The following is a 25435-nucleotide window of genomic DNA, read 5'->3' on the forward strand; positions in this document are numbered from 1 at the left end:
GGACAGCGCAGCCAAGGCACGCATGCCCTGCAGATGCACATCTCATCGGTGTCTGGCACGGGGACCTCTGCTTACCTGGACAGGCTGCCCTCAGTGGCACACAGGAATCTAAAAAAAAGCCCTATTGCGTATAGGGCAAATGAATCAATGCCAGTGTAGCACCCTCACAGCAGGATGGTTGCTCAGTGCATGCAAATGAATGCTTGGCAAAAATTGCTCCTAACAGTGGTTAAAGATCTTTTCTGCTGTTTTGCTTGAGATGACTCATGTGATTTCAACATACTTATGTCCACAAAAAATTAACATGCTCCAGAAATATTCTGAAGTTACCATCAACATCACTAAGAAAGGAGCATTTAACCTCCAAAATACACTTGCACAGGGCTAAGCTCTCACTGTGCTCTCAGCTGTCCTGTGCATGACTTCTGCTGACACCTGGATGGACAACCAGTGACATGGGGCTTAAGTGACATCTGTGGCTTAATATTTTTATTTTTGCTCAACTTGAGCACATCCCTTTCTTTCCCTGGGGCTTAGCAGATAAACCCAGCAATGCTAAAATCCCATGTAACGGAGGAAACGCATGAAGGCATGCATGAGGCCGAAGGCAGCCTCAAACCTTCAGCCCTGCAATGGCTGGCAAGGGTTCTACCTGTTGCAAGATGAGATGTTAGGAGGTACAAAGGCCAGATGCCCGCTCAGAAATCACGCAGTCTGTTTTGTGCTGGGCAGATACAGGCCCAGAGACTCCCTCCCCCTTCTACAGCAGAGCCAAATGCCATGGGGAGAGGTTGAATTTCACTCTCAGCCCAGGAAAAACCACAGCTCAGGTTACAAAGTTTCCTATAGCCAGCAACACAGCAATCCTGGGGCTTCCCTGCAGCACTTCTCCTGCCCCTGGCAGCAAGGATGAGGTGACCACCCTGGGCAGATGAATAATGTGGCTTTGTGGAAGTGGGCTGCAAGGTTGTGCACTGGAGGAGCCAGCATCGGGCACTGTGATATGAGTCAGTGCAAGGACCCTGCCAGGTCAGCCTCGGCGATGGCCAAAGCTGCAGGCATGCATCCCACTGTCCCCAGCACAGTGTTTCCAACAGGAGCAAAGGAGTACTAAAGAGCTGAACTTGTTAATCATGTGAATTCAAAGAAGTATATCCATCACCTTAATATTAAATTAATACCAGTGTACACATAAAAAGCTCAGGAATTACTATGATCAAGCCCACAGTCTTTTCCCTGCTGCTGATCTTTGTGAAGCACTGAAAGCCTCCACTAATCTGGTTTACATCATCCCAGATCCCTAAAGAAACCCAGAGAAATCCACTGCAGTCATACGGTCAGGGAGTCCTCCCAGTTCCATGGACCTCAGCTCCACGATCTGCTCTGAAGCCAGTGATTCATTTCCTCTCACTGTTGGAGTTCTGGCACCCTCAGATTGCTGGAGGTGTTGTGCTAAGGAGAGATGCTCCACTCTGCTTCCTATACTCCCAAAACCAAGACTTGCAACCCCAACCTGGCTGTTCCTAATCAGTGCTCCCCACTGCAAGGCTGCTGATTGTCTGCAGCATCATGATCCAGGGAGGGATTTTGCCCCGTACCTATTGAATCTGGCAATAAAGGCACTGAGCCCAGATAACAGTAAATACCACTGAAATTCTCAAGCTTCAAGGCTGCAGATAGCACAACCTTCTCCATGCCAGAGGGGCGGTTTTAGTTACATGTTCCAAGGCTCCCCAGTGCAGTGGCTCAGCTCCAGTTTGGAGAACATTGTCCTGTGAACCATGTGGGAACTTCAGCCAGATGTAGGGCTCAGGTCTGAGTGGAGTGCTGGGCTGGAGAACACACTGCTGAGATGTTCTGCTCCAGAGACCTGTGTGAGAATAAGATTAACACCATGAAGAGCAAATAAAGGACTGCAGGACTAAGGAAGCACAGTATCAAATGCCTCAACTCCTTCCCTGGGATCTGCAACAACAGACAGGACAAACCACTCCTTAGGGTCATTGACCCTGGGGTGTCCCTTTGCTGCTTTATTTGGGCCACAGAAAGATCAGAAGTTAGGTGTATATATCTGCTCACCTGACTAGCCTGACCCATGGCCTGCACAGTCATCATCAGAGACATTACTTTGGTGCTGGTGGAAGAGGATGAGATGCATTGCTCTCTCCATGGAGAGGATGTAGAGATGGGCAGTCTTTGGGACCTAAGTTTGCAGGTTCCCATACAGGACATGGCAGGATCAGCCCAGGGTTTCCCCGTCTCAGCAAATGCACATCACCCCAATCAGGGATGAAGCCTGCCCCTGCAGTGCCAGCTAGCCCTTCCCTTGGCCCTGGCCCAGCTTCTCATTGCTGCGACAGCTTTCAGCCAGGACTGCTCAGCTGTTTAATTCTCTGCTGCATTATCTTTCCCCTGCAGGCAGCAGGACTCCACTCTGGCCTCCTCGCCTGGCCTTTACGACATGCTTCCATAGCAAAGGTTGACATTTGAAGTGCGATACCACTGAGAAAAGCAGTGGGGTGGATGGAAGGCAAGATGAGGGGTCTGTCTGCTCTGCCAGGCAAGGACCAGTTCTCCACATGGCCAGGCCGCAGCCCTGATTTTGGAGACTTGTTGACTCTGCCAGGTCTGAAAATGAGTGCCTGGGAAACAGGCAAAAAAATATGCTCATCTCAGCATTTCTAAATTGCCTAGAGCCATTGCTTTTCCTTCTTTTCCATCTTCTTGGAGAATCAGCTGCTGAGCACTCTGAAATGCTGTTTTTTGCTGGTTTCTGCACAGCACAAGGAAATGTTTCTGAAAGGCTGAACAACAGATGGGTGGGTTTTTTTGGCAGTGAAAAGGTAGTTAAGTAACCCACTAGTATTTGACAATGCCACTAGAATAGGTTAAGAGTGTAATCCCAGTGGCAGTTCAAGACTAGTGTTGTTTTCTTTTGTGACACACTGTGAATGATTACTTAAGGTACCACTCCCAGCAAATCAGTCAGCACAGAGTCACATGCACACTGAACCACACCATGTTCATCAGTAGCACTGGGGAGTGTTAGCACAGAGAAATCAGTTTGGAGAGCCTGGGCAGGAGACCAAATGTCTTCATATCGTCCACATATTGGCCCTAAATGCCTCACACTGGCAGATGTTCTACCACTCAAGACTTGATGCTGGTCTCTTCTCCACCACTCACCCTCCACACGACTATGGGAAAGTCATTTTGGTAGCTGCTTTCTGCCTCCTCACCGCCATACCAAAACCAACCAATGCCTCTCCATTTTAAGGGTTCAAGGCTGCAGCAGCACCTGCTCTGTGCAAGAGAGGCCAAGAAAGTGGCAGGGCTGAAGTCCAGGTGTCATCCCAGAGCCTGCACTGCTGAGGGCAGGATCACGAGTTTATCGTTGGGCAGACAACTGGTTACCAACAGGGGAATCTGCAGGGACAGCCCTGCTGGGAGAAAGGAGTGAGCAAGCACTGGACTGACAGCACTGGGCTGAAAGGCTCCAGGCCAGCCAGCCTCTGGAGACTCCATCAGTGTTGGTGGTAGCAGCTTGAGGGAGCAGCATCTGCAGTTACAGCTAGCCTGGTGATAATCTAATTATCTTGGAAGGGAGTGCCAGCTTCTGAAATTGCCATTTTCTAGAATATGAACTCTTGTTATCTGAATGTAGCAAGGAAAAGGAAACGGGCCCCATTTCTCCAAGTCACTGGACTTTATGAGTGCTAAGTGTCTGATGTGATCAAGAATGCAAGGACACTTAGAGGCACTGCACAATCCTCCACTCTGGCATCGGTACAGCAATGCAACGCTACTTTAGGAAGGAAGAGGCCTCACCTTCTTTTCTAGAACAGGATGTGGAGTGCATCTGGGCTGGGAAATCAGAAAGCTCCACTGGACATCCAAGATCCTTGCCAGCTTGCATTAAAGACATTGGGCCACCCCCAGGAGGCTGCTGAAGGAAGTGATCAGGGGTACTTCAGGCACAGGGACAGTCCCAGGATGTGTCCAGGTACTGTGGCTCCTGCTACAGCCCTTGCCTGGCCCAGGTACTGTAATGTTGTGCAAAAGGCTTTGCAATGGAGAGGCTGTCAAACACACGGGATCCTTCTGTTATGGCAAAAATCCCAAGCCAGATCAGCCACAAACTCTGCATGCTCCAGACAGCTTTTACCACAGGCTGGCCTCCCTGGGGACAAGAGTAGGATGCTTAAGCTTCAGAGAAGCTGTGTGAAGTACACATCTCAAACAGTGCCCTGTGTCCTTGTCCAGGCCAGCACAGCAGGACTCAGGGAGACTCTTTTCTAAGGAATTCCAAAATAACATCTTGTTTTTCTCTGATGAAAACTCCCAGGCCGGCCTAAACGTATGCAGGTAATCAGCAATGAAAGTACACACCACCTCCCTGCTTCCAAATCCCTCTGAGGCTTAGTTCAAAAGTCTGAGAGCTCCACCTGTAGGAGCTCTGAACTCTGGCCTCTGCTCAGCCCCTCCCAATAAAGAAGTGAGCACACAGCAACCTCCAATCAGCACAGAAAACAAGCCCAGTTCAGACTTTGCGTCCAGGAAAGAGCAGCAGCTAGGGAAACGCTGTGTGTGTGTGTGTTCCCCTTTGGCCTTTTTTTCTGTTTGCAAGACACAACTCGACCACAAAATGTACTACAGTGAAAACACAAAACCGCTTTGCTCTCCTGCTGATCCAACTAACTCTCAGGAGTGCCTCATTTTACTTTAGTGCCTGAAATTTCAGAGGTCTCAGCGTGCAAAGCCAGGAGTGCCCCAACCCTGCAGCAGCACGTTCTGGTGGTCTGACCTTCCCTAGTTCAATGTGAGAGCTCTCCATGACGTGCTGTGTGTCTGTGCTGCTGGCTGAGGACCTCTGTAAAGCAGGGCCAGTGTGGTTGGGCTCCTCACCTGTCAGAGAGTGTTTGTGGAGTCCCTGCAGCATTGCAGCCAGTCTGAAGAAAGCAGAGGCCACATAGAAATTCCAGTTCTCAGGGAGCTCCTTCCCATGTGACCACAGTACTTCTGGCAATATCCCTCTGCTGCAGGGACTCCCAGGTGCCTCAAATTGTATTTTGCCAAGCCTGGATGACACAAAGGGCAACAATGAGTCAGCAGATTCTGTGAAGCTCACTGCTTTCTAGCAGAGCCCTGCAAGCTGTGGAGCAGTGGAGACACCTGCAGCCATGTAATGCTGCTGCTGTGCTGTTTCCATACATAGAATGGGGGTTTGGCACCAATTCACTTAGGTGAAATACATATACAAGTGTTTTCTTCAATGGGGTGAGACTGTGCAAACAGTGACTGACTGACAGGCTGCCAGCCCCACCCAGGACAGTGAGCCCACAGTGGGGTTCATACCACTTCCTCACCAAACCACACATGGGACAGAGCGATCATGGCACAGCGATCGTTGCACATGCAGTGCTTCTGCCATGGAGGGATGGAGGCTTCTTCAGAGAAAGAGCAGAACAGGGAATAAAGTGCATGATCTGCAGCCTTTTCCAACTGCAATGAGCCAACTGTCAGCTGGGCTCTCTAAGAGCAGGAGTTAATCTGTTTCTGAATTCTCATTCTCTCTGTGTCAGATGTGACTTTGCCCCTTTCTGTACCTTTCATTGGGTCGAACTGAGGTGGCAAGAAGTAAGCCATAAGCCATACAGTTATTTGCCAAACTGGAGATGGGATTTCCTAGAATTGAAAACTTCCAGCCAAGGACTGCAAGGACTTCTGGCCTCTTTGGGTGAAAGATTAGGTTGTCCAGCCTGTATCAGAGGGAAAAAAAGAAATCAGAAAGATCTTGAGGGAGAAAATCCCAGCACTCAGAAGCAGTATGCACTGTGCAAAAATTGCTGAGTTCTTCGGGAGGCTGCACAAGTGAAACATTAATTTCAGCATGCATAGGTCAGAGAGGACTGAAATTACTCAATAGTGAACTCCCTGGTTAATAATGAACATAACTGCGCTTTGAAGAATGAAACAAAGTTATTTGGGTCCTCAGGTCATTAACATGTTAGAGGACAGGCTAGCCAAAAAGAGAAGAAGCGGGCATGTCACTGTCCAGGGGGACCATGTGATCATTTTAAGTAACGTGAGGCCCTCCACTGTCATGTTTTGTAGATCATATGTAGTACAGCCTTCTAACAGCCTCACCCCCAGGAGAGGGCAGCAGCCTACTGCCAAGGAAACCAAGAGGGCAGTACCTGAAATTGCCATGCACAACTGTTGTCTTCTGAGATTCAGGAAAATGCAAAGGCAGCCACTCAATGAGTCTCTCCATGGCTGGAATAACGTGTTTCTGTAGCTCGATACTGCTTTGTCCAGGTATCAACTTGCTGCTGGGTGTAATTACCTGTAACAAAGGAATGGAGACTCTCAGGGAAAAGAACAGGCACAAAGAGGTTTCATAAAAGATACAAAAAAGGCACATGCGGAAACTGCCAAAGAGCCAAGCAGGCTTCAGTCCAGTTCCCTGAGATAAGCTATAAGAGCTTGTCATTTGCAGGGGTCCTGCCAGGCTCACAGCTGCCTTTGCATCCCTGGAGTCACTGTGTCTTCATGGTACATGTCCACAAAAACACCTGTTTGCTGTTTGAGGTCTCACACCTGATCCATCCTGGTATAAACACTCCTCTCTTCTTCCTGGGGGATTGTGGCTGGAGTTGTAAAGCCAAAAATGAAAGCTGAGGGACACGATTACCTTCTGTCCTCACACAGAGCAAGTACAGTAGGAATGGAACACCAGCCTCAGTGCCTTCAGTATCCTGCCAGGGTAAGTCAGAGAGCTGTTTCAGCACACAAAGGCATTTTGGAATCGATACTATAACTGTGTTGTTGTTAGGCAGATGCACAGTATCTAAAAGAATCAAGTGTTCAGTTTTGAATACATTAAAATGAGATGGCTTGAGATATAGGGAAGAAGCACACCAAAATCTCTGTATGGCCCAGAGCCCTGAGACCTATCCAACACACTCTAGAAAACACAACAGCCTACCACAAGTGTCATGCTGTTCTGCTGCTGAGGCACAGATCTCTGGCACAGCAAGCTGGTCTGCAGCATGACTCCACCAGCAAGGGCTTGCCCTCAGCTAGGCTCCTTGCTGCTCAACCTCTCTCCCACTCAAGGTCCCAGCTGCCATAGCAAGATCCTGCTTTTCCTGACACGCTGTGAGAGCTGTGTGTGTGCTTTGTGGCTTGGAGGAATCTGCAGAGTAGGAGTGCAGAGGATGCGTTTCAAAGGCAGAGGGTCCTAACTGCACGCTGCCTTCTCACCCGTATTCCCTTCCAACAGCAGGACCTGAAGGAAGCAGGCTGTCAAGGAGTTCCTTCTTCAGCACCATAAACGATCTCCAAATTTGACAAAATAGGTCTGGGCAGACTGTCCACAGCCAAACTGCCACAGTGTCAGCGGACCTGGAGAGTTGAGAGCAGAGGGTCAGCAGACAAAGCATAAGATGGGATTATTTCTCACCACTTCTCCAGGTTTTACTTTTCATTCATGTGCCTGTGCCTTACAGGTCAGAAATACTCCTGGTGTTTCTTCTGCAGCTTTTCTCAACGCCTCACAAATAATGAAGTCTTTAAATGTTGCCTTTTGGTCCAACAGTGCTGCGCCACTGAAGCCTGTATGGCTGCAGTGTTTGCTTGGAGATTAGGAGACTTTCATGAATATTGGTTTTCAATCCACTTTTTTTTTATAAAATGGAAAGAAGCAATCACTCCAGGACATGTGAGCTTTCAGGCTGAAGAGCAAAAGGTGCTGCAATACCTGTTGCCTGGTCACTGAAAACATTTTCAAGGTACTTTTGCAGACTGTCTTTTGGAATTTCCATGGTTGGTCTCACAGAACGAGTATATGGAACAAACCCTTTTAAAGGAAAACCCAGATAGGTTTCCAGCTCTTTGAATGCTACTTCAAGATCATCAACCTGAAAGCAGAAGGGAGGGAAAGACACAGAATGATAATTAGAAGATACAATTGCCTAGGAAAGAAGGAGCTCCACACAGTTGTGGTGCATTTATCTGTGAGTCCAATGGCACTGATACACTTGGACACACAGGAATTCACTGGTCAGTCCTGGCCAACACACAGTGCCATTACCAGTACTCACAGCCTCTCACCTTGGTCTCTGTCGCCAAGAGCGCCAGTTTGGGCTGGGGTAAGAGCTGGCATTCCCTGTGTGCCATCCTGGGGAGCAGAGTTCCCACCCATCTCTGACTTGTCCTTTCCCCACTGGTCCCCTCACCAAAGTAAAACGCCTGAACTCGCTATCTCCAAATCCTGAGAGCTAACCATTCCCCTGATGACAGATAAATGAAGGCTCAGAGCTTCCTTTGGAAGCTTTGGACTGAGATACCATACCCTTGCCCTGTTTGCACTGCTTCGTACCTTCACTGTTTTAATACCAAGCTGAGCTGCTGCTTTCAGGTTCTGGCTGCTGATGTCGAGGAAGATGGATTCCTGAGGCTGAACATCCAAGCGCTCCAAGCACAGCTTGTAGATGCAAGGATCTGGCTTGCACTTTCCTTCTCGATAAGCTTCAGCTATCTGTGGTGACAACCAATGGGTTATGCATGAGCCTGCTGTGACCACAAACATCTGTGCAGTTCTGGAAACAGAGCATAGCAGGGTGGGAGTGAGACTGACAGGCACAGTAATTTGTGAAATAAAGGACGCAGGGAACGGAGGGCTGACAGAGCTGGATAGGATACGATTCAAGTGGCTGCGTGGATGCCAACTGCCTTGGCTGCGGCTGCATCAGCTCAAATAAGCTGAACAGGACCAGCCATTCTTTGGACAGAAGATATCCAATGAAACAATATCACAATATCATGATGTAGAAGACTCAATAGATGTCCCAAATGTGCTGAACCAATTCCTCAGAGCTGTCTAAGAAAGTTTTGGAGTGCACCACTCTCTGGGAACTGTTGAGTCCTGGCCTGAAGCATTGATTGAGCACCTGGGGAAAGGTCAGCCCTGGGAGCACAGGTGAAGGCAATTCAGCTGTGTGACCAGAAGGGGTGGAGCCTGACTGCACCTCTCTTAGACCTTAGATTTAAGGGCTGACTGCCACTAGGGAAGGATTTCTTTCTGGAGATCCCTCCTTTGTGGAGTTTTCAATTGTGAGATCTTTGGAGGTGGGTGAGCTGTCTTTTTTGTTTCTTCCCTTACAATGTCTCTCTATTGTGTTTGTCCCTTTTTCATTATACATCTTGTATCACAATTCTATTGATCTTTCTGACTGTTCTAACCATTGCCATCTGAGCTATAGGGATAAGTGGTGTTCTGATCACTGCACCTATTAGCCATGCTAAAGTGATATTTACAGCAGAAGAGGCATTGACCAAAACCATCTGTCTGAACTTGGAGACTGACATGAGATCTTTGTATCCAAATAGGTATCACAGCCAAAACAAATTCAAGCAGTACTTCCCCCCCACAATGATAGACAATCTGCGCTACAGCAAGCTATGCATCTTCAGACTGCCACATTTATATCTACTAACGTGTTGTGGGTGGCCCTCCCTTTGGTATCTTTAAGTAAAGAATATCAGTTGCTCTTTACTATAGACCTAGCTTCAGAAATATATTTTACAATCCATCTGGGCTTACCACATCAAAATGCTTTTGGTCCAGGGGCAGAAAGCTCTCTCCATTTGGCCGCTGGAAGCTGTTGCTTAGAAGAGCTATCTTAACACCGTCTGCATGGATACACTGTATTGCTTCTGCCATTATGGGGAGCTGTTTTATCATCTCACTTCTGATTAAGTTGGTGAGGAAAGAGTTCACTGGAACACTGATACTTGCCTGAGAGAGCCCCCCTACCCCCCAAGAATGGTAATTAGTCATACACAGTTTTTAAGCAGGGAAGAAAATAGGAATGGCTGAGCAGAGAGGCTGCCTGATTGTCTTATCTTGCTGTCCTACTTCCCTTGGCAGCAGAAGGCAGACAGTGAATCTCCCACCTAAATTGCTTAGACCAAAGAAACGGGCGTTCTCAGATTCTACAGTAGCAGCAAAGCTAAGGGGCTGATTTTGGGAACAAGAAATGTGCTAGGATTGTGCCTGTCATGGAATCAAGGCAGGTTGGAGATAAACACTGTAGTGCCATTTAACAGACAGGAAAGGAATCTACATTTTAGATTCAAAAAGACTGCATTAAAAAGAGGATTCTGACATAATGCTCCTGGAGCTGGCAAACAAAAGCTATGGTGGAGGGGCTTCTCCTGGTTTTAAGAAATCTCTACTGAGACCAGTCTCCACCCATGGAGTATGTTTGTGCACCAGCTAGAAGCAAAAGCCTTTCAGCTGCTCTTTGATTTGTGCTTCTTGGTATCAGAAACTATGAAATACAGAAGAGGAAGCTGGTGGAAGTGAATGTATATTCTGCTCACCATCCTGCCTTGGAAGCAGAATGATTGCAGCAATGAGCTGCCAGCCCTATTGAGACAGTGATGCTTCTTCAATGGTAAAACCCAAAAGCTTCCATTGGAGGATTTCCTTTAAAATTACAATCCTCACCGAACCACCAGCTTCCCATGTCGCAGGGTCCCATTTCCCTGTAGTCAGGAAGCACGAAGAGAGGGATGGGATATAGCTTACAATCTCAAAGCAGCGCTGTCCCAATTCCTGCAAAAACTCCAGTCGTCAGCTCTGCTCTTGTGTACTTGAGAGAGAGAGACTGTTTTCACCTCCAGAGTGCAGAGCTTGTTGGATGGTGCCAGCTGGAATACAATTCTGGGCCTCCCAGTCTACATAGAGGAAAGTAAGAAAGCCAGGAGAGAGCACATACGGCATTGTCAGAACTGGGAAACAAGCTTGAAATTCCTCTACAGCTCTGAAATCTGATGTGTAAGAACAGCACTGGTGAGAACTGATGTGATGGGCCACATCTTTACTTCGGTGTAAACCCCAAACCCACTTTTGGTGTAGTGCCCTTGGGTGAAAACAGCCGGTTCTGTAAGAGTCCTGCAGGTCAGCTTTACCTCCAGCTGGGACCGGAGGGAGCACGGCGAGAGGCCCGCTGAGGACCGCCGAGCCGCGTGTCCCGCGGATCGCAGTGCTGCCCTCTGGGGAAACTGGCGCGGCGGGCCCTGAGTGCTGAGATATGGAAGCAGTGCGGAGGAAATGCTTCGGTGGCGTTGTGGCAGAAAGGAATGGGGCCCGCCCCTGTGCGCAGCGTGCTGACGCGCCACAGCCGGCCGTGACAGGACGTCGCCTCCCGCCTCTGCAAGCACGAGGCCGCATTCCGGCCCTGAGCCGCAACCGCAGCCCGGGCTCGTCAGGCAGCGCGGCGCCAAGTCTCGCGAGAACTCACGGCTAAGCCTCGCGGTGAGCCACGGCGCCGAGCCCGCTCCGAGGCCCCTCCTTCGGCTCCTTCCGGCTCCCGCCGCCGCCCCCTGACGTCATCGCGTCGGCGGCGTGACCCCGGCGGGGTGAGAGGGCAGAGGTGCGCGAGGCGGAAGCGGCGCTCGGTCTCCGTTGGGCCGGCAGCGCAGCGCGGAGGGTCCCGCGGCGCCGGGCCCATGAGCGTGTCGCTGGTCGTGATCCGCCTGGAGCTGGCCGAGCTCTCCCCGCTGCCCGCCGGCTTCGCCTACAGCGCGGCCGGTGAGTCGGCGCCCCGGGGCCGGGAGCGCCTCGGCGGGGCGGGGGCCGGCGCCGCGCTGCCGCCGATGCCTGCCTCAACGCTTTCTCCTCCCGCGCAGCTCCGGAGATGGCCGCGGAGAGCAGCGGGGCGATCCCGGCCTGCTTGGAAGGGAAGGGCCCCGGCGAGAGGGCGGCCATCCTGCACCAGCACCTGGGCCGCAGGGAGATGACCGACATCATCATCGAGACCATCCGGCCGCGGGCAGGTACCGGCACCGGGCGGGCCGTAAATCGCCCCTGGGTTGAAGGTGGGAATGCGGATGTGCCAACGCTCGTTGCCGCCGGAGGAGATGGGAAGGGTGGGGGTTGCAGAGATCCCTTCTAAGCCCTCAGGTTGTGTCGTTGTGTGGAAGCCGTCCTGGCTGATAGCGGTTCATATTGGATCTCATCCGGCACAGCGGAGTTCTGAGAGTCTGCAGTGTTGTGTCAGGCTGTGCTTAGAGAACTGTAGATGTTTCTCATGTGTGGTAATTAAAGCTTTTGTTTGGAAAGATGAAGCAAAAGCTGCTGTGGAAGCAAGAAAATCTTCAGAGGCTGCATCGTCTGAGGACAAAAATAAACAGGATGATCAAAACAAAGAGCGTGAGGCTGCTCCAGACTCGCCTTCAAAACAGCTCCCTGACCAGATTTCCTTCTTCAGCGGGAATCCATCAGTTGAAATCGTTCATGGCATTATGCATCTGTACAAAACAAAGTAAGAATGCTTGACTAATTGTAGCTCTAGTGGGAATGGCGCTGGTGAGTAATGAGGTCATCCGGAAGGGTGAGCTGCTCACCCTGGGGCTGTGGCTCCTGAGCTGGCTGTGCAGGGACAAACAGGAAGGGTGCCTTACACCTACACTGCCACCAGCCTTGGGGAAAAGCTGGGGCTTGGGCTTGGGTCTTCTGGCTGTGGGCAACACTCCTACAGGCAGCATGTATGCCAAGGAGCTGTAAGAATGTGAGGTGATCATGGGTTCCTAGCAGTGCAGCTTCTTGAGGGATCCAGAGTTAAGCTCCAGGGTTTCGGCTGCGTGCCTGAGGAACTTCTCTGAGGTGGGAGCTTTCATTCTGTATTTGAGGGATTACAGTTCCACACTCTTCCCTTTTAATTGCATGGGAAATTCCATTTTGGGTCGTCTTGAAAGCTATCAGAGACAAAAGGAGCATTTGAAATAGCAGCAAGGGTTGTTCATTTGTTAAAGGAACAGTTCTGAGCATCTGTGATTTGCCAGGCTCAGCTGTTTGGTTTTTTTTAGGGAAGAACAGATGACCAAATACTCCTGACAAAGCCAATGTTGATTGAAGCTTCCCATTCTAATACTTTGCTGAGGAGTAATAGTTTCATGCAGGCATTTTAGGCTCCTACCTCAGCCTTTTCCTTCTTAGCATTTACAAATGTGCAAAAGAGGGTTTGGATCGGCAGCAGTTATCCTTGTAACTGCAGTTGGTGGAAGTGCGACATGCAGCTTTGACCTCTCTGGAATGATGTGATGCTGTGTAACTGGTGTCTTGCAGCAAGATGACCTCTCTAAAAGAAGATGTGAGGCGCAGTGCCATGCTGTGTATCCTCACAGTCCCTGCCACCATGACCAGTCACGACCTGATGAAGTTTGTGGCATCTTTCTATGAAGTCATTGAGCACATGAAAATCATCCGAGACTCCACTCCCAACCAGTACATGGTGCTGATAAAGTTTAGTTCCCAGGTAAGAGCTGGAAGTCCCTTTGCCATAGAGGGGACTGCAGTGCCTTATAGGTGCTGGGTAGGAGGGCAGTCCTTTCCTGTTGCCCAGCACTTTCCTGGGGCTACTGACAGGGATTTATCTGGCACCTTGTCCTGTAGACAAGCGTGTGTCATGTTCTGTGTCCACTATTTCTTGTTGGTAGGATATTTAAAACTGTTAAGCATGTAAAAACAAACTGCCTCTGCTACCTCCGAGCACGTTTGCAGACAGAGTGGTGTTGTGCTTTGCTGAGCAGAAAGAATGCAGCCAATGGCACTTTATGTTTTAATAAACATCTCTGAGGAGTGAGGTGATGGCTTAGCCACTGCCAGTACAATGTGAGAAGGACAGCTTGCCCCAAAACGGGCAGCCTGGGGGTGAGTGGATCACTGGATAACACAGGGTGCTGCTTACAGCTATTCCCCCATTATGTTCTATGTGGGCTCTCACCTGCACCTTCCTTTATGGGGATTTGAGAGAAGTTTTGGTCAGCTCTTTCCCTAGCTGTGAGTGCTGCCTGAGACATTTTCCATGCCTGTTGTGTAGATGCAGCATTTGAATGCAGTCGGTGCCATTTGCAGCAGCTGCAGAGATGTGTTTTGCATTCTGCTGTATAAAATGTGATGGACAAATACCTGGTGTTGAGCAGCCTTGCATCAAAACCACAAAGCCATGGTCAGTTCACCCTGAAATTGCAGTTGCTTCAGAAACTTCCTGAAGCCCCGTTCCCCGGTGACCCCTAACGGCTGTCTCTATATGCAGCAAAAACAAATCTTGTGTGCCTTTGTGTACCTGGCTCCAGTGGTTAGCAGTAGGGGTATGTGGTGCTCAGCTCACTTTTTCTCAGCCTGCTGTGATCCTTTGCCAGGTGAAAGGGAGGTGGCTGAGTGAAAGTGGGTGACGTGTTAGATTTGATTTGGGTTCTGCCTCTTTACCTCGTGGTTCCCGCAGATGGTTTGGAGCACGTCTGAATTGTTCCTGATGCAGTGGATCCTTTCCCACAGTTGAATCGTTCTTTTCCCTGACACAAGTGTCAGTGTCCTGTGCAATGTGATGCTCTGAAGTTTTTGCAAAGAAACCAAATTTGCTTTGCAAATGTGCTGAAATCACTGACAGGAAGCAAAGCAGATGCTGAAGGGAAATCTGTCATTCCTGCTGAATACTCAGCTATCAGAGTAACCATCGTTGCTGTCAGCTTTGCTTCCCATCTCCAAGTGGTAGCACTAAACCCGGTGCCAAGATGCGATGCCTGCTGGCAGGAGCTGGTTCTCTGAAATTTCTCCTCTGTTATGGGACCTGGTGGAGAGAAGAAGCAGGGATACAGCAGATGTCTCCTCCTCCCTGTCTGTGTCAGCTGCGGGCTTTTTCTTTCAACAGCCTCCCCTTGTTTTGTGCACAGGCTGATGCAGATAGCTTTTACATGGCGTGCAATGGTCGGCAGTTCAACTCAATAGAGGAGGATGTTTGCCAGCTCGTGTACGTGGAAAGGGCTGAAGTCTTCAAGTCAGAAGATGTAAGTTTTTATCTTGTTTTCCTTTTTTCTGGACTTCAGAGAGTTCTAACAGGATTACTTCTTCTGAGCAGAACACTGCAAGAAGTGTTTATCTGTATCAGTTTGAAATCTGTTTCCTGTTCCAGTATTGTTTCTACATGGAAAGGTTTGTTTGGTGATTTCCATAGGCTTCAAGCCTCACCGTTGCAGCATCTCTGACCTAAACCTGCCAGCTGCCGTGATCCAGAAAATGTCATGGGGCTGTGGCAGCTGCAGCAGCCTCCTCACCCTGTGCTCTGATGGGGCTGTGCTCTGTTGAAGGCTGTGGGTTGCTTTTTACCTTGGTAAATTTGTAACCACTGCATAGACTCACAGGGTTGCTTTGTACTGTACCCTAGTGCTGGTGGTAATGGGAGAGAAGTTTGACTTTCAATGCAGGTGCTTAATTTATGGTGATTGGAGGGTGCTGAGCAATTTGTCTCTGCTTGTTCTTTTAAAGGGGGCCAGCCTGCCTGTGATGGATCTGACAGAGCTCCCAAAGTGCACGGTGTGCCTTGAGAGGATGGATGAGTCTGTGAACGGGATTCTTACCACTCTGTGTAACCACAGCTTTCACAGCCAGTGTCTGCAGCGGTGGGAGGACACCACGTAAGAGGCTTTTCTTTGTTTCCACATCAAAAACTCTGTTCTGAGTGTGGTGGCTGTATGCTGACAGGACCGGTTTTGCTCATCACGGTGTGGGGGCAGGAATTACCACAGGTCTTAGTACTTTTTCTTTCCTATTAAGAGACTTGCAGGGAGAAATCTCCTAGCCAAAAGTAATTGAACACTGTTTCCCACGGGCCTCACTGCTAAGAGAACAGGGCAGCTGCACAGTAATGCAAATCATTTCCAATTATTGTAGGTTGAAAGGACTGGTCCTGGTTCCATCTTTTGCATGCCCATAGATGGGATTTCAGCATGCCTGAGCTCCTGACTGGCACCCAGGCTGCTGTCAGTTGTACACAGCTCAATTTCTCTGGATGCTGTTTGCTGCTTTACTGCGCATCAGGCAGTCGTAGCTACTGCAGCAGAGGGCTCTGTTTTCCTCTGTTACTGGTGCCTGATTCATTGATAGAGAGTGAGGACAATTTTAGCCCTGAGCTGAATAACAGAACTTCAGTGGGATTAATCAGATTTGTAGCTGTTCGTGTTTATTTGCTGTTTATCCCGTAAATGGAAACCAGTTTAAATTTGAAGCAATGGAGCTTAGCCAACATAGGAGCAAAATCCAAAAGAGCACTTAAAGATCTGGTACACAATTTAAGTATGGTCCCAGCCTAAGAAAATGGTAGAAAGAAATCCTTGTCCACTTTGGTTAGGTGCCGTGGAGACTGTAAGTGCCTGAATTTGTATGGGAAGCTTACTGCAATCCAGTTACCTTCCCCCTAGAATATTTCTGTAGCTTTTCCAATGGCTAATGAAAAATACACAGAGTCCTGGCAACAGGATCCAGAGTCTGAGTTACTGCTCCCTCCACTGGGTCCAGGCACTAGGAACTCAGCAAAGGCTGTTTCTGGTGTTCAGTGTTGTCTCTTGCAGCACAGTGGTATTGTTTCAAAAGAAACACAGGCTGCTTGTTATAGATTCTCTTGGGTAGAGTTATGGGGCGTTCCTCCCAGAAGGGCTGAGCCTGAACCCATTGGGTTGGGGTGAAATTAAAGCACAAGTGTTCACCTCCTTAGGAATGTTTCAGTGCTAAGCAGTGCTGTAAAGTGTGAGCACCTCTGTCTGCAGTTACCTTCCACAACAGCGTGCAGCTGCTGTATAAAGCTGCAGATAATGGAAAATATCCAGGAAATAAAGTGTCAACAGGAAGTCAAGTTTGTTTCTGGTACGATTGATCTGCCTTCATTTAATGAGAAAGCTTTGGAAGAACCCTGCTAGGGCTTGGATATTGCTCTGTGCGTGCCACTGCATCGAGCACCGACCCTGTTCTTGCCTTTTCTGCTGTCCTTGAAGACTAAGGTGCTTGTTATGATCAGAGTCTCAACTGAAAATGTTGTCCATTGGCAGCAGTCTGGAGGAGCAGTGTTTGCACAGTGCTTTTGCAGTGTTTATGGCTGAGGGGTGTTTTTTGAACTCAGCTCTGGCTCTTCTGCTTGCTGGCAGAAGCTGAGGTCACTGCCGGCTGTGCTGACACCTCTGGTTGCAGATGTTCTCTACACCTGGACTGCAGCAAAACCAGGTAAAGCTGGGACTATTGAAGTAGCTCTGGAAGATCTGTTATTTCTTCTGTTACTTGCTGGCTGAACAAAATAGCCTTGTGGGGAGTGGAAGCAAGTTCAGGAGGGTACATGGGAGCTGTAAGATACGTGCACACAGGGAGCATCCCACAGCATAATGCAAGATGAGATCCCACTTTGAGCTCTTTGGCTCGGTTTTTAATTACCCTGATATTAAGATGAAGCTCTGTGTGTCTGATCTTGGTGCTTATTGCCCTCTAGGTGTCCTGTCTGCAGATACTGCCAAACGCCAGAGCCAGTGGAAGAGAACAAATGTTTTGAGTGTGGAGTTCAAGAAGTAAGTAGGTGGGTGGATGGTGAGTGAGATCTAGACTAGATCTGACTGCATAGCTGCTCTAGTTGCTTTTGAGGTTAATTCTGTGGCTGCTCTCAGGTTGTTTTTACCAGTCAGTGGTGTATCTGCTTTCCTTTTGAGTTGGAATTGGTTCTTGGAAGGGATGTTACCTGCCGGGTTTCCTGCCCTGACAAATGTTTCCATTTCTTAGAAAGCATCAGTGCATCAGCTGATCAGTGCATGTGACAGCAGGAGGCTGAAGTAACACGATGCTGCCTTCTGCTCTGCGCTCTTTGGCGCGTGCTTTGGTGCTCCTGTCAAGTTGCCACGTTCATTAATCAAAGCCCTTCTTCCATCTCTGCTTGTGCTAGGCTGTCAAGGTGCCTGGCATCTGCAAGCTCGTAATTGGCAAGGATGGGCAAGTGCTTCCTTCTCTTTGCTATTCCAGCTGAGCAAAGCTTCCCAAAGAGGAGGAGAATGCAGCTCCCTCTGTGAGGAAGCGACTGGCTGTGAGCAGCATCTGGAGCCTGTTGGTTTCAGATGGTGTTTTCTCAAGCAGTGATGCTGCTGTGTGATGTTGCTGTTCGACACTCCTGCATGGACAGAGCTTTGTCTTTCTCTTGACAGAACCTCTGGATCTGTTTGATCTGTGGGCACATAGGCTGTGGCCGGTATGTGAGTCGCCATGCCTACAAGCACTTTGAGGAGACCCAGCACACCTATGCAATGCAGTTGACCAACCACAGAGTCTGGGATTATGCTGGAGGTAAGCACTCTGTCTCCCCCACCTTGTTTGTACAACAGCTTTTGGTTGTTAAGAGTATTTGTGATGGTTTTCTTGCAGTTTGCATCTATCCCAAAACCTTGGGAGCATCCATCTCCTCTCTAATCGTAGTTTTCGTGGGTCTGTAGCATGTGAGAGGTTCCATGATGAATTGCAGTGGTCCTGTATCCTCTGTGGAATGTGTTTGTTGTTCCCTTTCCATCAATTTGCCCCGAGGTACGAGAGCAGGCTGTTGTAATAAATATCCCATAAGATGCCTATGCAAAGTCTGTTAAATAACAAATACATCTGTTGTTGGCTTTCTGCCTTGCTAATACGCTGTTGCAGCAGTCTGCATAGTTAATTGTGCTGCATAAATTATTTCCACTGGTGTCAACCTGGGTGTTCTTAAGCAAAAACTCCCTTTGGTTGAATTTTCTCTCTTCAGATAACTACGTCCACCGACTGGTTGCAAGTAAAACTGATGGGAAGATAGTTCAGTATGAGTGCGAGGGAGATATGTGTCAGGAAGAGAAAATTGATGCCTTACAATTAGAGGTAAATATTTTGGGTTGTTGAACTCTGCTTTGTGCCGCTTGTGGAAATGTTTCAAATCAGATAGGACTACAAGAAAGTGACATCAGCTTATGCAGCAGACCTGCTCCCTGCGTGTAGGCAATCATCTCCAGGCAGAAACAAGATATCTTTACTACTTTTTTTTTAAATCTCCTCTTGGCTCTGCAGAGCCAATGCAGCTGACAGTAAGCTGGCTGCAGTTTCCTCCTGTGTTCACCAGTAGACTCATGATTAGCTGGTTATGCTGCTACAGGCATTGAGGTCATTTGAAAGAGAAATGGGTCCGAATGTCCTGATGCGCTTGGCAGACCCTTCCTGTAGGACCTGTGACTTGACTTAAAGCCTGGGATGGGTATGGAACTGTAATCTTGAGTAATTTTATTTGTGAACTGAGCAAGGATGTAGGAATCCATAGCTGTGTGCTTCCTTTGGCTATCAAGGAAAGCTGAGAAGCTTGTCTGACACCAGCCCTGTTCTGCTCCCTTCCCTTCAACAGTGATTTTTTTTTTTTATGGCTGTTGGCCATCTTCTCCCACTCTAACGAGAAGGGTAAAAGAAAGCCTCACACAAGTTTTCCCTCACCAGTGATCTATTTTAAAGGAAGAGCAACTCAAATTACTGTATATACAGATATACTGCAGCGTGACTTCAGCCGCATTAGACACAAGGATGTCTGTAGAAGAGAAGCCCGTAGAGACCAGACTTTGTAAGCATACTGCTCAAATAAATATTTGTTTACTTGTTCCATGAATTTTTCAGTGTGATGTTTGGATGTGAAAACATCTATTTTTAACCCTTTTTGCCAAGAGGTCAGTGCTTAAAGCATGTAAAAGATCTCTCTGTCTGGCTTATGAGATCTAAATGTTTGCAGAGAGAATGAATTTGGCAGCGTGTTTTGGCTCTCTGATATTACTTAGTGTATTCAGGGCTTCTTGCACATGTTTAATTCCACGGCAAACTCCTAATGTGCTGCTGCTGAGCTTGATGGTAAGAAATGATTCCAACCTTCTCATAACTCATCTGCAGAACCAGGAGTGAAAAGGGGGGATGTAAGGCATGCATCCATGTTCAAATGGCAATGTAACGTTGGAATGGGCCGTAGTTACTGGGGAGCAGGAACTGTGTAGGGCTCTGTGCAGCTGGGGGTGCTTTGTCAAAGGCTTTCCTAGAGTGAAGCTAGACGTGTTCATTTACTCTCCTCTCTTGGGCTTTGGGGTGTAAATGGGGAACTCCCATTTGGGACCCTTGGGGTTTTAAGCTCTCGACAGAGATTATTGGTGCTTTTTTTCCTGTGGCACGTGAGATTTGGGGCCTTGTTAATACAACAAAAAAAATCTGTTAAAAGTGCATGGCACAGTGGTGGAACTCTGACTCGATCCTTGCTGTTGTGCTGTAAAGGCTTTACTCGATTTCAGAAAATTGAGGGGTTTGATTCTGAAATCCAATTGGTGCAACGTATCTGCTGGATCTGCAGTTTGCACATATGTTCAGACTGCCCTCTATGCTTAATTTCATTTGATTAAATTGATTTTCATATTGGAGCCCTTTGGGCTTCTTAATCAGCATAGCTACCCTTACGGAAAAGCTGACTGTTCTGTGTGTATCTTCTGTGTTTACAGTACTCATATTTGCTAACAAGCCAGCTGGAATCACAGAGAATCTATTGGGAAAACAAGATTGTCCGAATAGAAAAGGATACAGCTGAAGAGGTGAGCGCTGCTCTCTCTGAGCATGTGTGGAACGCTGCTGGCACGGGGCCCTGCTCACTGTTTAATGGGAGACAGAGCTGCTTGCTCTCACACAGCCCGAGTGCTGCGTGACGTGACCTCGCGTAGCCTGTTTCACTACCAGCTGAGAAAATTGGCTCCGAGACGTATTCCTTATCTGGATGCTCAGATCTAGCAATTTGCTGCTCAGTGGTGCAGAAGCAGGTAGATTGCCACTTAGATTTAAGGTTGATTTAAATGTGCTGCTCGGGAAACTGCAGCAGTGCTGAAAACGAGTCTGTGCTGCTGCAGGATCCCTGCTTGCTGATGCCATCACTCACCCTGGCGCGCTTCTCTAGGGAAGGTTAGCATTAGCAGAGACAGTATGACTTTAATTTGCTCGGCTGTCTTTCTACTCCAAATGCATATTGATTTGCCCTTTCTTTGTGATCCCCTGCCTCTCCTCATCACCCATTGGGAAAAGTTCAGAGTCTCCTCCTATAAAGCATTCTGTAGGCAGGACTGCTTCAAAATGTCACGAGCAAAAATCCAGAGAGAATATTTTAATGCTTTTCACTCTGTGTAGATCCTTCCAACTAGGTTTAAAGTGAGTTGGGATTTGGGGCCGAGTCCTTATTTGAACTTTCTGTGTAACTTCTAATTAACCATGTAGTATCTGCAGTGAAACAATATCCTAAATGCATAAGTTATGACCGTTGAAATAGTGATCATTGACCTTGGTCTGAAGAGCTGTCCCAGAAATCTGATGGATTTCTTGAGAAAAGGCAAAGCTGTAGGAAAAATTGTCTTGTGCATGACCAGGAAACGTGATCCACAAAGCAGCTGTGAAGTGAAACGTCTATATTATACATATGGAATGTGGTTTCGTGTTTAAAGATCCTTACAGTTCTATTCATGGCACTCAAGGCATGCAGGTCTTGTCTGGATCAGTGCCACAATGCAGTGTATTCCATTATCAGTGCTCATGCTACTTCCCCAAATTAACCATCAGCTGCATAAACACTCGGTGATTAAGGCCGGAAGGCTTAAAACCTGTTCTGCGTTGACTGGCATCAGTGAAGACTGCATGTGTGCTGACACTGACATTTATCCAGTTTGATCCTCCAGGAAAGCATTTTTCCTTCATATTCCCATCTCCAGTACGTGCAAGTGTACTTTTGACATTAACAGAGGGGAAGCTGCATTTCCGGCTAGAAATCTCCTTCAAGTGTTATCTGAGAAGTTTAGATGTGTTCTGTGTGGTGCCTGGAGAGTGGGAGGGTGGTTCTCTTCAGCAGCAGCAATCTCTAGTTTTGAAGTAGAGGAGAGGAAATGAACGTATGTGTGTTTCTATTTGCGTGGTGCGTGAGCAGGGTATTGGTGTCAGTAGGTCACTGTCTTACGGCAGCGCGCTGCTGAGTCAGTGCTGAGTGGAGCAGCGTGTTCATTTTCAGACTTTGCCCATATTTATTTGAGGTTTCCTTTAAAATGAGCAAGAGCTCAGCCTTGTGAAACTCACACGTGGAAACTCAAGTTTACTGACAGAACATCTGAGAGAATGGATATATCAATGCTTCATTAAGATGAGAATCTGGTATCGCTTCTCTTTTTTCCTCTTCTTTTGTTTCCTTATGAATGGGCTCCCTGGCGCAGGTTTGCAGATGCAGTTACTGTTCTGTATGAGCAGCTTCCACGGCAACGTGGTTCCTTGTTGGCGTACTGCAAGGCGTAATGCAGAGGGTCTTAAACAAAATTAAACTTTCTGGTCTCCAAACTTTTGCTTACCTGGATACAATAATTGGTCAAAGTTTAGAAAGCGCAGCAGAAAAATGAATGTCATAATGAAAGTGCACAGGACTTTGATCTGTTTGAAATGCCTGTGTGTTTGTTTTTACAGATTAACAACATGAAGACCAAATTTAAAGAGACCATTGAGAAGTGTGACAGTCTGGAACAGAGGCTGAATGACTTGCTCAAAGAAAAGCAGTCTGTCGAAAGGAAGTGGGTACTGCTGCCAGGTTTAGTTCCATGCAGCCATTAACGCTCTGCTTGCTGACATCTAAAAAGAAAAAGTCTTGCTATTCCTGGGTGACTTTGAGCTATTTAAACTGCTGTACTGAGAATGCTGCTTTTTTTAATAAAAAGCTGTAATTTCTGTAGGTGGTCACACACTGGAAGTGCCCATTGAGTGGAACGCAGGTTTGGGACCCGTGGCTCTTTTAACACGGTCTGCATATTTAGCATTCAGCAATCCTTCCTCTGCCTGCTCAGAAGCAGATGCCAGTCTGTTCTGCAATTGGCAGATATGTCCAGAGAGAAGAAAGGCAGCCCCACAGAGGCGACTCACCCAGCACAGAGAAAAACGTAGATGTTAGGAAGTGTCAGTTAAAGGACGTCAGGCACAGAGGGCATGAGGATCAGTGCGTTCCAGCTCCCTAGGTGGGACTGTGCGGTCTGTTCTTCCCAGCCCACCAGGGCCCAAGCTAAGATCTGAGTGGCCTTGGGGGCGGAGACAGCTGGGGAGACAATTTCCCTAAAGACTGGAAATAAAAGGGCTGCAGTAATGTTTGATGTAGGTGTAATAGACTGCTTTCCTGACTTGTGCTCCTCTTTGTAAGGTGTTCTCAGCTGAATAACAAAGTGGCTAAGCTTTCCAATGAGCTGAAGGAGGAGCAAGAACTGAATAAGTGTTTGCGAGCAAATCAAGCCTTGCTTCAGAACAAGCTGAAGGAAGAGGAGAGAGTGTTAAAGGAAACCTGTGAGCAGAAGGACCTGCAAATCTCAGAGATCCAGGAGCAGTTGCGAGATGTCATGTTCTACCTAGAGACGCAACAGAAAATCAATCACCTCCCAGCTGAGACCCGGCAAGAGATTCAGGAAGGACAAATCAACATTGCAGTGGCTTCTTCTGACAGCTCCTCCACGGGGAGCACGGGCAAGCCTTCTTCCAGGAGAGGCCGTGGCAAGAGGGGTAAATGAAGATCGGAGTGCTGCTCCCATGCTGAATCTGGCCGTGCTCGTGGTAGGCCAGGCCCAGCCCTCAGACTCCAGCTGGGAATGCCTAGTTCAGTAAAGCTCAGCTAGAAATTGTCTTCAGAGCTTCTCATAAAACTGGCTGCCAGTCACTGGAGGTGTCTGTGGTATTTAAAAGCATTTCACTGCACTGTTTAGCTATTTTTAGGCAGACCTTAATGACCGTTTTGCCTTTCTACCTTTTTAAAGCCACTCCTGTCATGCGTTTGACTTCCTTCTTGGCGAGTTTTCTGGGGTCGGTGGGTGTACACATGTTGAACATTGCATTTCCTAAGGGGATACTGTGGAATAGGCTATGCACAGTGTGTGAGACTTCTTGAGTTCCTTTCCCATTTCTGGATTGAAAGTATTCTCAATTAATATTTTTTTTAATTTAAGAAACAGTAAATTAAATTACATCTTTTTGTGTGTGCAGTCCAGGCACTGTACAGCAGTGCAGGAGTGGGACTGTGTGGGAGGTGTGGAGAATAAACCATCTTGGTGGTGTTAGACGCTAAATGAGTCCTCCAGGCTTGTAATCTAGGATATTAAACTCTTGAAGGGACTTCATCACCATCCGTTCCTTGGTTTTAGAGAGAGCCTTTGGAAGGACAGTGCTTACTGCCTTTGAGAAAGCATAAGATGGCCCTTTATTCTGGGAAACGTTTAACATGGTAACTCCATGGGCATTTCTACAAATCAGATGCAGCCATCTTTGTGAAGGTGGATGCACATTGTGTGTTAATGGCTGCCAGAGTGCTGTGATCCTCCTGGACTGGGTGTGTGTGCATTATTCCCTCTTAGCTTCAGTAGGATTACATTGGCATTGGTTGTAGTGCTGTCCTCAGAGCGAGGTGGCAATGACCAACGCAGTGTTATTGAAACCTCACTTCCTTTGTGCCTGCAGCCAGCCTTAGTGCTGCCCACCTGCCCTGCGAGCAGACCCTCACTGCTGGATGCAGCTGTTGTATCCAGTTACTGTGATGGCTCAGCGCTGCATCTTCTGCTCTGGAGTGTTGCTCTGCCCAAAACTTTGGCTGGCAAAACTTTTGTGTTATTGGCGCAAAAAGTAAGCCAACCCCCTAAGGGAAATCTGTTATTTTTCTTTTTAAAATTCCACTTAGAATATACCAGACTGGACACTGGGGTGGGGACAGTTTTACCATGATTGGAGATGTGACTGTCCTGGTTGCTGTGTTGTGCTCAGCAGTCTGAGTGTTTCAGCACTAATCCCTTGTTAAAAGCAGCTGAGGGAGTCATGCTGTTGTCCTTTCAGACCATAGTATGATCTCTTTCCGTTGTTAGAACTGCAGCAGCCTTGATCTTAGTCTGTAACACTGAAAATCAAGATCTGACTTGCTAGTCTAAACTGGAACAAAGAAGGAAGGCACCTAGTCCTGGAAGTTGTTCTTCTTGGCCAGGCAGAAAGAACGAGTTACAATAAATAGAATGGCTCTCAGAAGGTGAGTCTTTATAATCTGCTTCCTGACTTTATTGACTGGAAGTGTTAGGCTTCCTCGCTTTGAAATACACAGCGCTCGTTAGTGCACTCATTGCATCCACTGCTTTGGTTTGAAGATCTGCCCCAACCATCTGGAACTCTGACCTTTTCTAACTTTGTAGCATGAATGTACACTAACTCTTTTCTAGTGTGTGGATTGTACAACCAGGCCTCTGCCTTCTGTAAATTATTCTAAGGACTTAGATATGTACAACACAGCTTGCTCTCCTACAGAAACTATTTTATTTAAGATATATTTTTACACCATCTCAAGATCCTCCAACCCTTTGCTGAAAGCTTGCCTTGTGTAGAACACTGAGATGCTGTACTGTATCTTGGAATTCGTTTTCAAGAGATGTGATTGACAATTAAAAGAGTGCGCTGCGTTTGTTTGTGTGTTAGCTGGAAGTGGAGGGATGAGGTGGCAGGAAAGTGCCAAAATGTGTGGCCTGTTCTTCTGCAGCCTTCTACTTGAAGGCA

The 25435-nt window shown here is 47.9% G+C and overlaps 2 protein-coding genes across 4 annotated transcripts; one reads left to right on the plus strand and one right to left on the minus strand.

The window, feature by feature from the left end:
* Window positions 1-467: 467 nt before the first annotated feature.
* Window positions 468-10983, minus strand: ACAD10 (acyl-CoA dehydrogenase family member 10). The gene is given in 18 exon segments (XM_048964448.1): window positions 468-1870; window positions 3829-4024; window positions 4026-4114; window positions 4116-4180; window positions 4906-4998; window positions 5001-5078; window positions 5607-5646; window positions 5648-5759; window positions 6198-6290; window positions 6292-6346; window positions 6695-6896; window positions 6989-7040; window positions 7267-7336; window positions 7339-7407; window positions 7763-7922; window positions 8384-8542; window positions 9608-9802; window positions 10598-10983. Coding segments are annotated over 18 exon segments (2001 nt in total). The 5' UTR covers window positions 10793-10983; the 3' UTR covers window positions 468-1792.
* Window positions 9113-23877, plus strand: LOC125701756 (BRCA1 associated protein). 3 transcript variants are annotated; one of them, XM_048964216.1, is made up of 12 exons: window positions 9113-9132; window positions 11701-11847; window positions 12134-12335; window positions 13139-13328; window positions 14746-14859; window positions 15338-15486; window positions 17325-17400; window positions 18025-18163; window positions 18609-18718; window positions 20356-20445; window positions 22340-22443; window positions 23061-23877. In XM_048964216.1, exons 2-12 carry the CDS (start codon window positions 11709-11711, stop codon window positions 23419-23421), a joined length of 1674 nt encoding a protein of 557 aa, XP_048820173.1. In that variant the 5' UTR covers window positions 9113-9132; window positions 11701-11708; the 3' UTR covers window positions 23422-23877. The 3 variants fall into 3 exon arrangements, with proteins under 3 accessions (XP_048820173.1, XP_048820174.1, XP_048820172.1); XM_048964217.1 differs by lacking the exon at window positions 9113-9132 and adding an exon at window positions 11225-11602 and having other exon boundaries at window positions 22340-22447; window positions 23061-23187; XM_048964215.1 differs by lacking the exon at window positions 9113-9132 and adding an exon at window positions 11236-11602.
* Window positions 23878-25435: the final 1558 nt, after the last annotated feature.

This window comes from Lagopus muta, chromosome 17, assembly GCF_023343835.1.
Source record: "Lagopus muta isolate bLagMut1 chromosome 17, bLagMut1 primary, whole genome shotgun sequence".
NCBI classification, from domain to species: Eukaryota; Metazoa; Chordata; class Aves; order Galliformes; family Phasianidae; genus Lagopus; species Lagopus muta.

Excerpts from the sequence above, each read along its gene's own strand:
- LOC125701756 (XM_048964215.1), top strand. The coding sequence starts at position 11,521 with ATGAGCGTGTCGCTGGTCGTGATCCGCCTGGAGCTGGCCGAGCTCTCC. Across the intron at positions 13,329-14,745 it reads TGATAAAGTTTAGTTCCCAG|GCTGATGCAGATAGCTTTTA; the intron begins GTAAGAGCTGGA and ends TTTTGTGCACAG. Across the intron at positions 20,446-22,339 it reads AAAAGGATACAGCTGAAGAG|ATTAACAACATGAAGACCAA; the intron begins GTGAGCGCTGCT and ends TTGTTTTTACAG.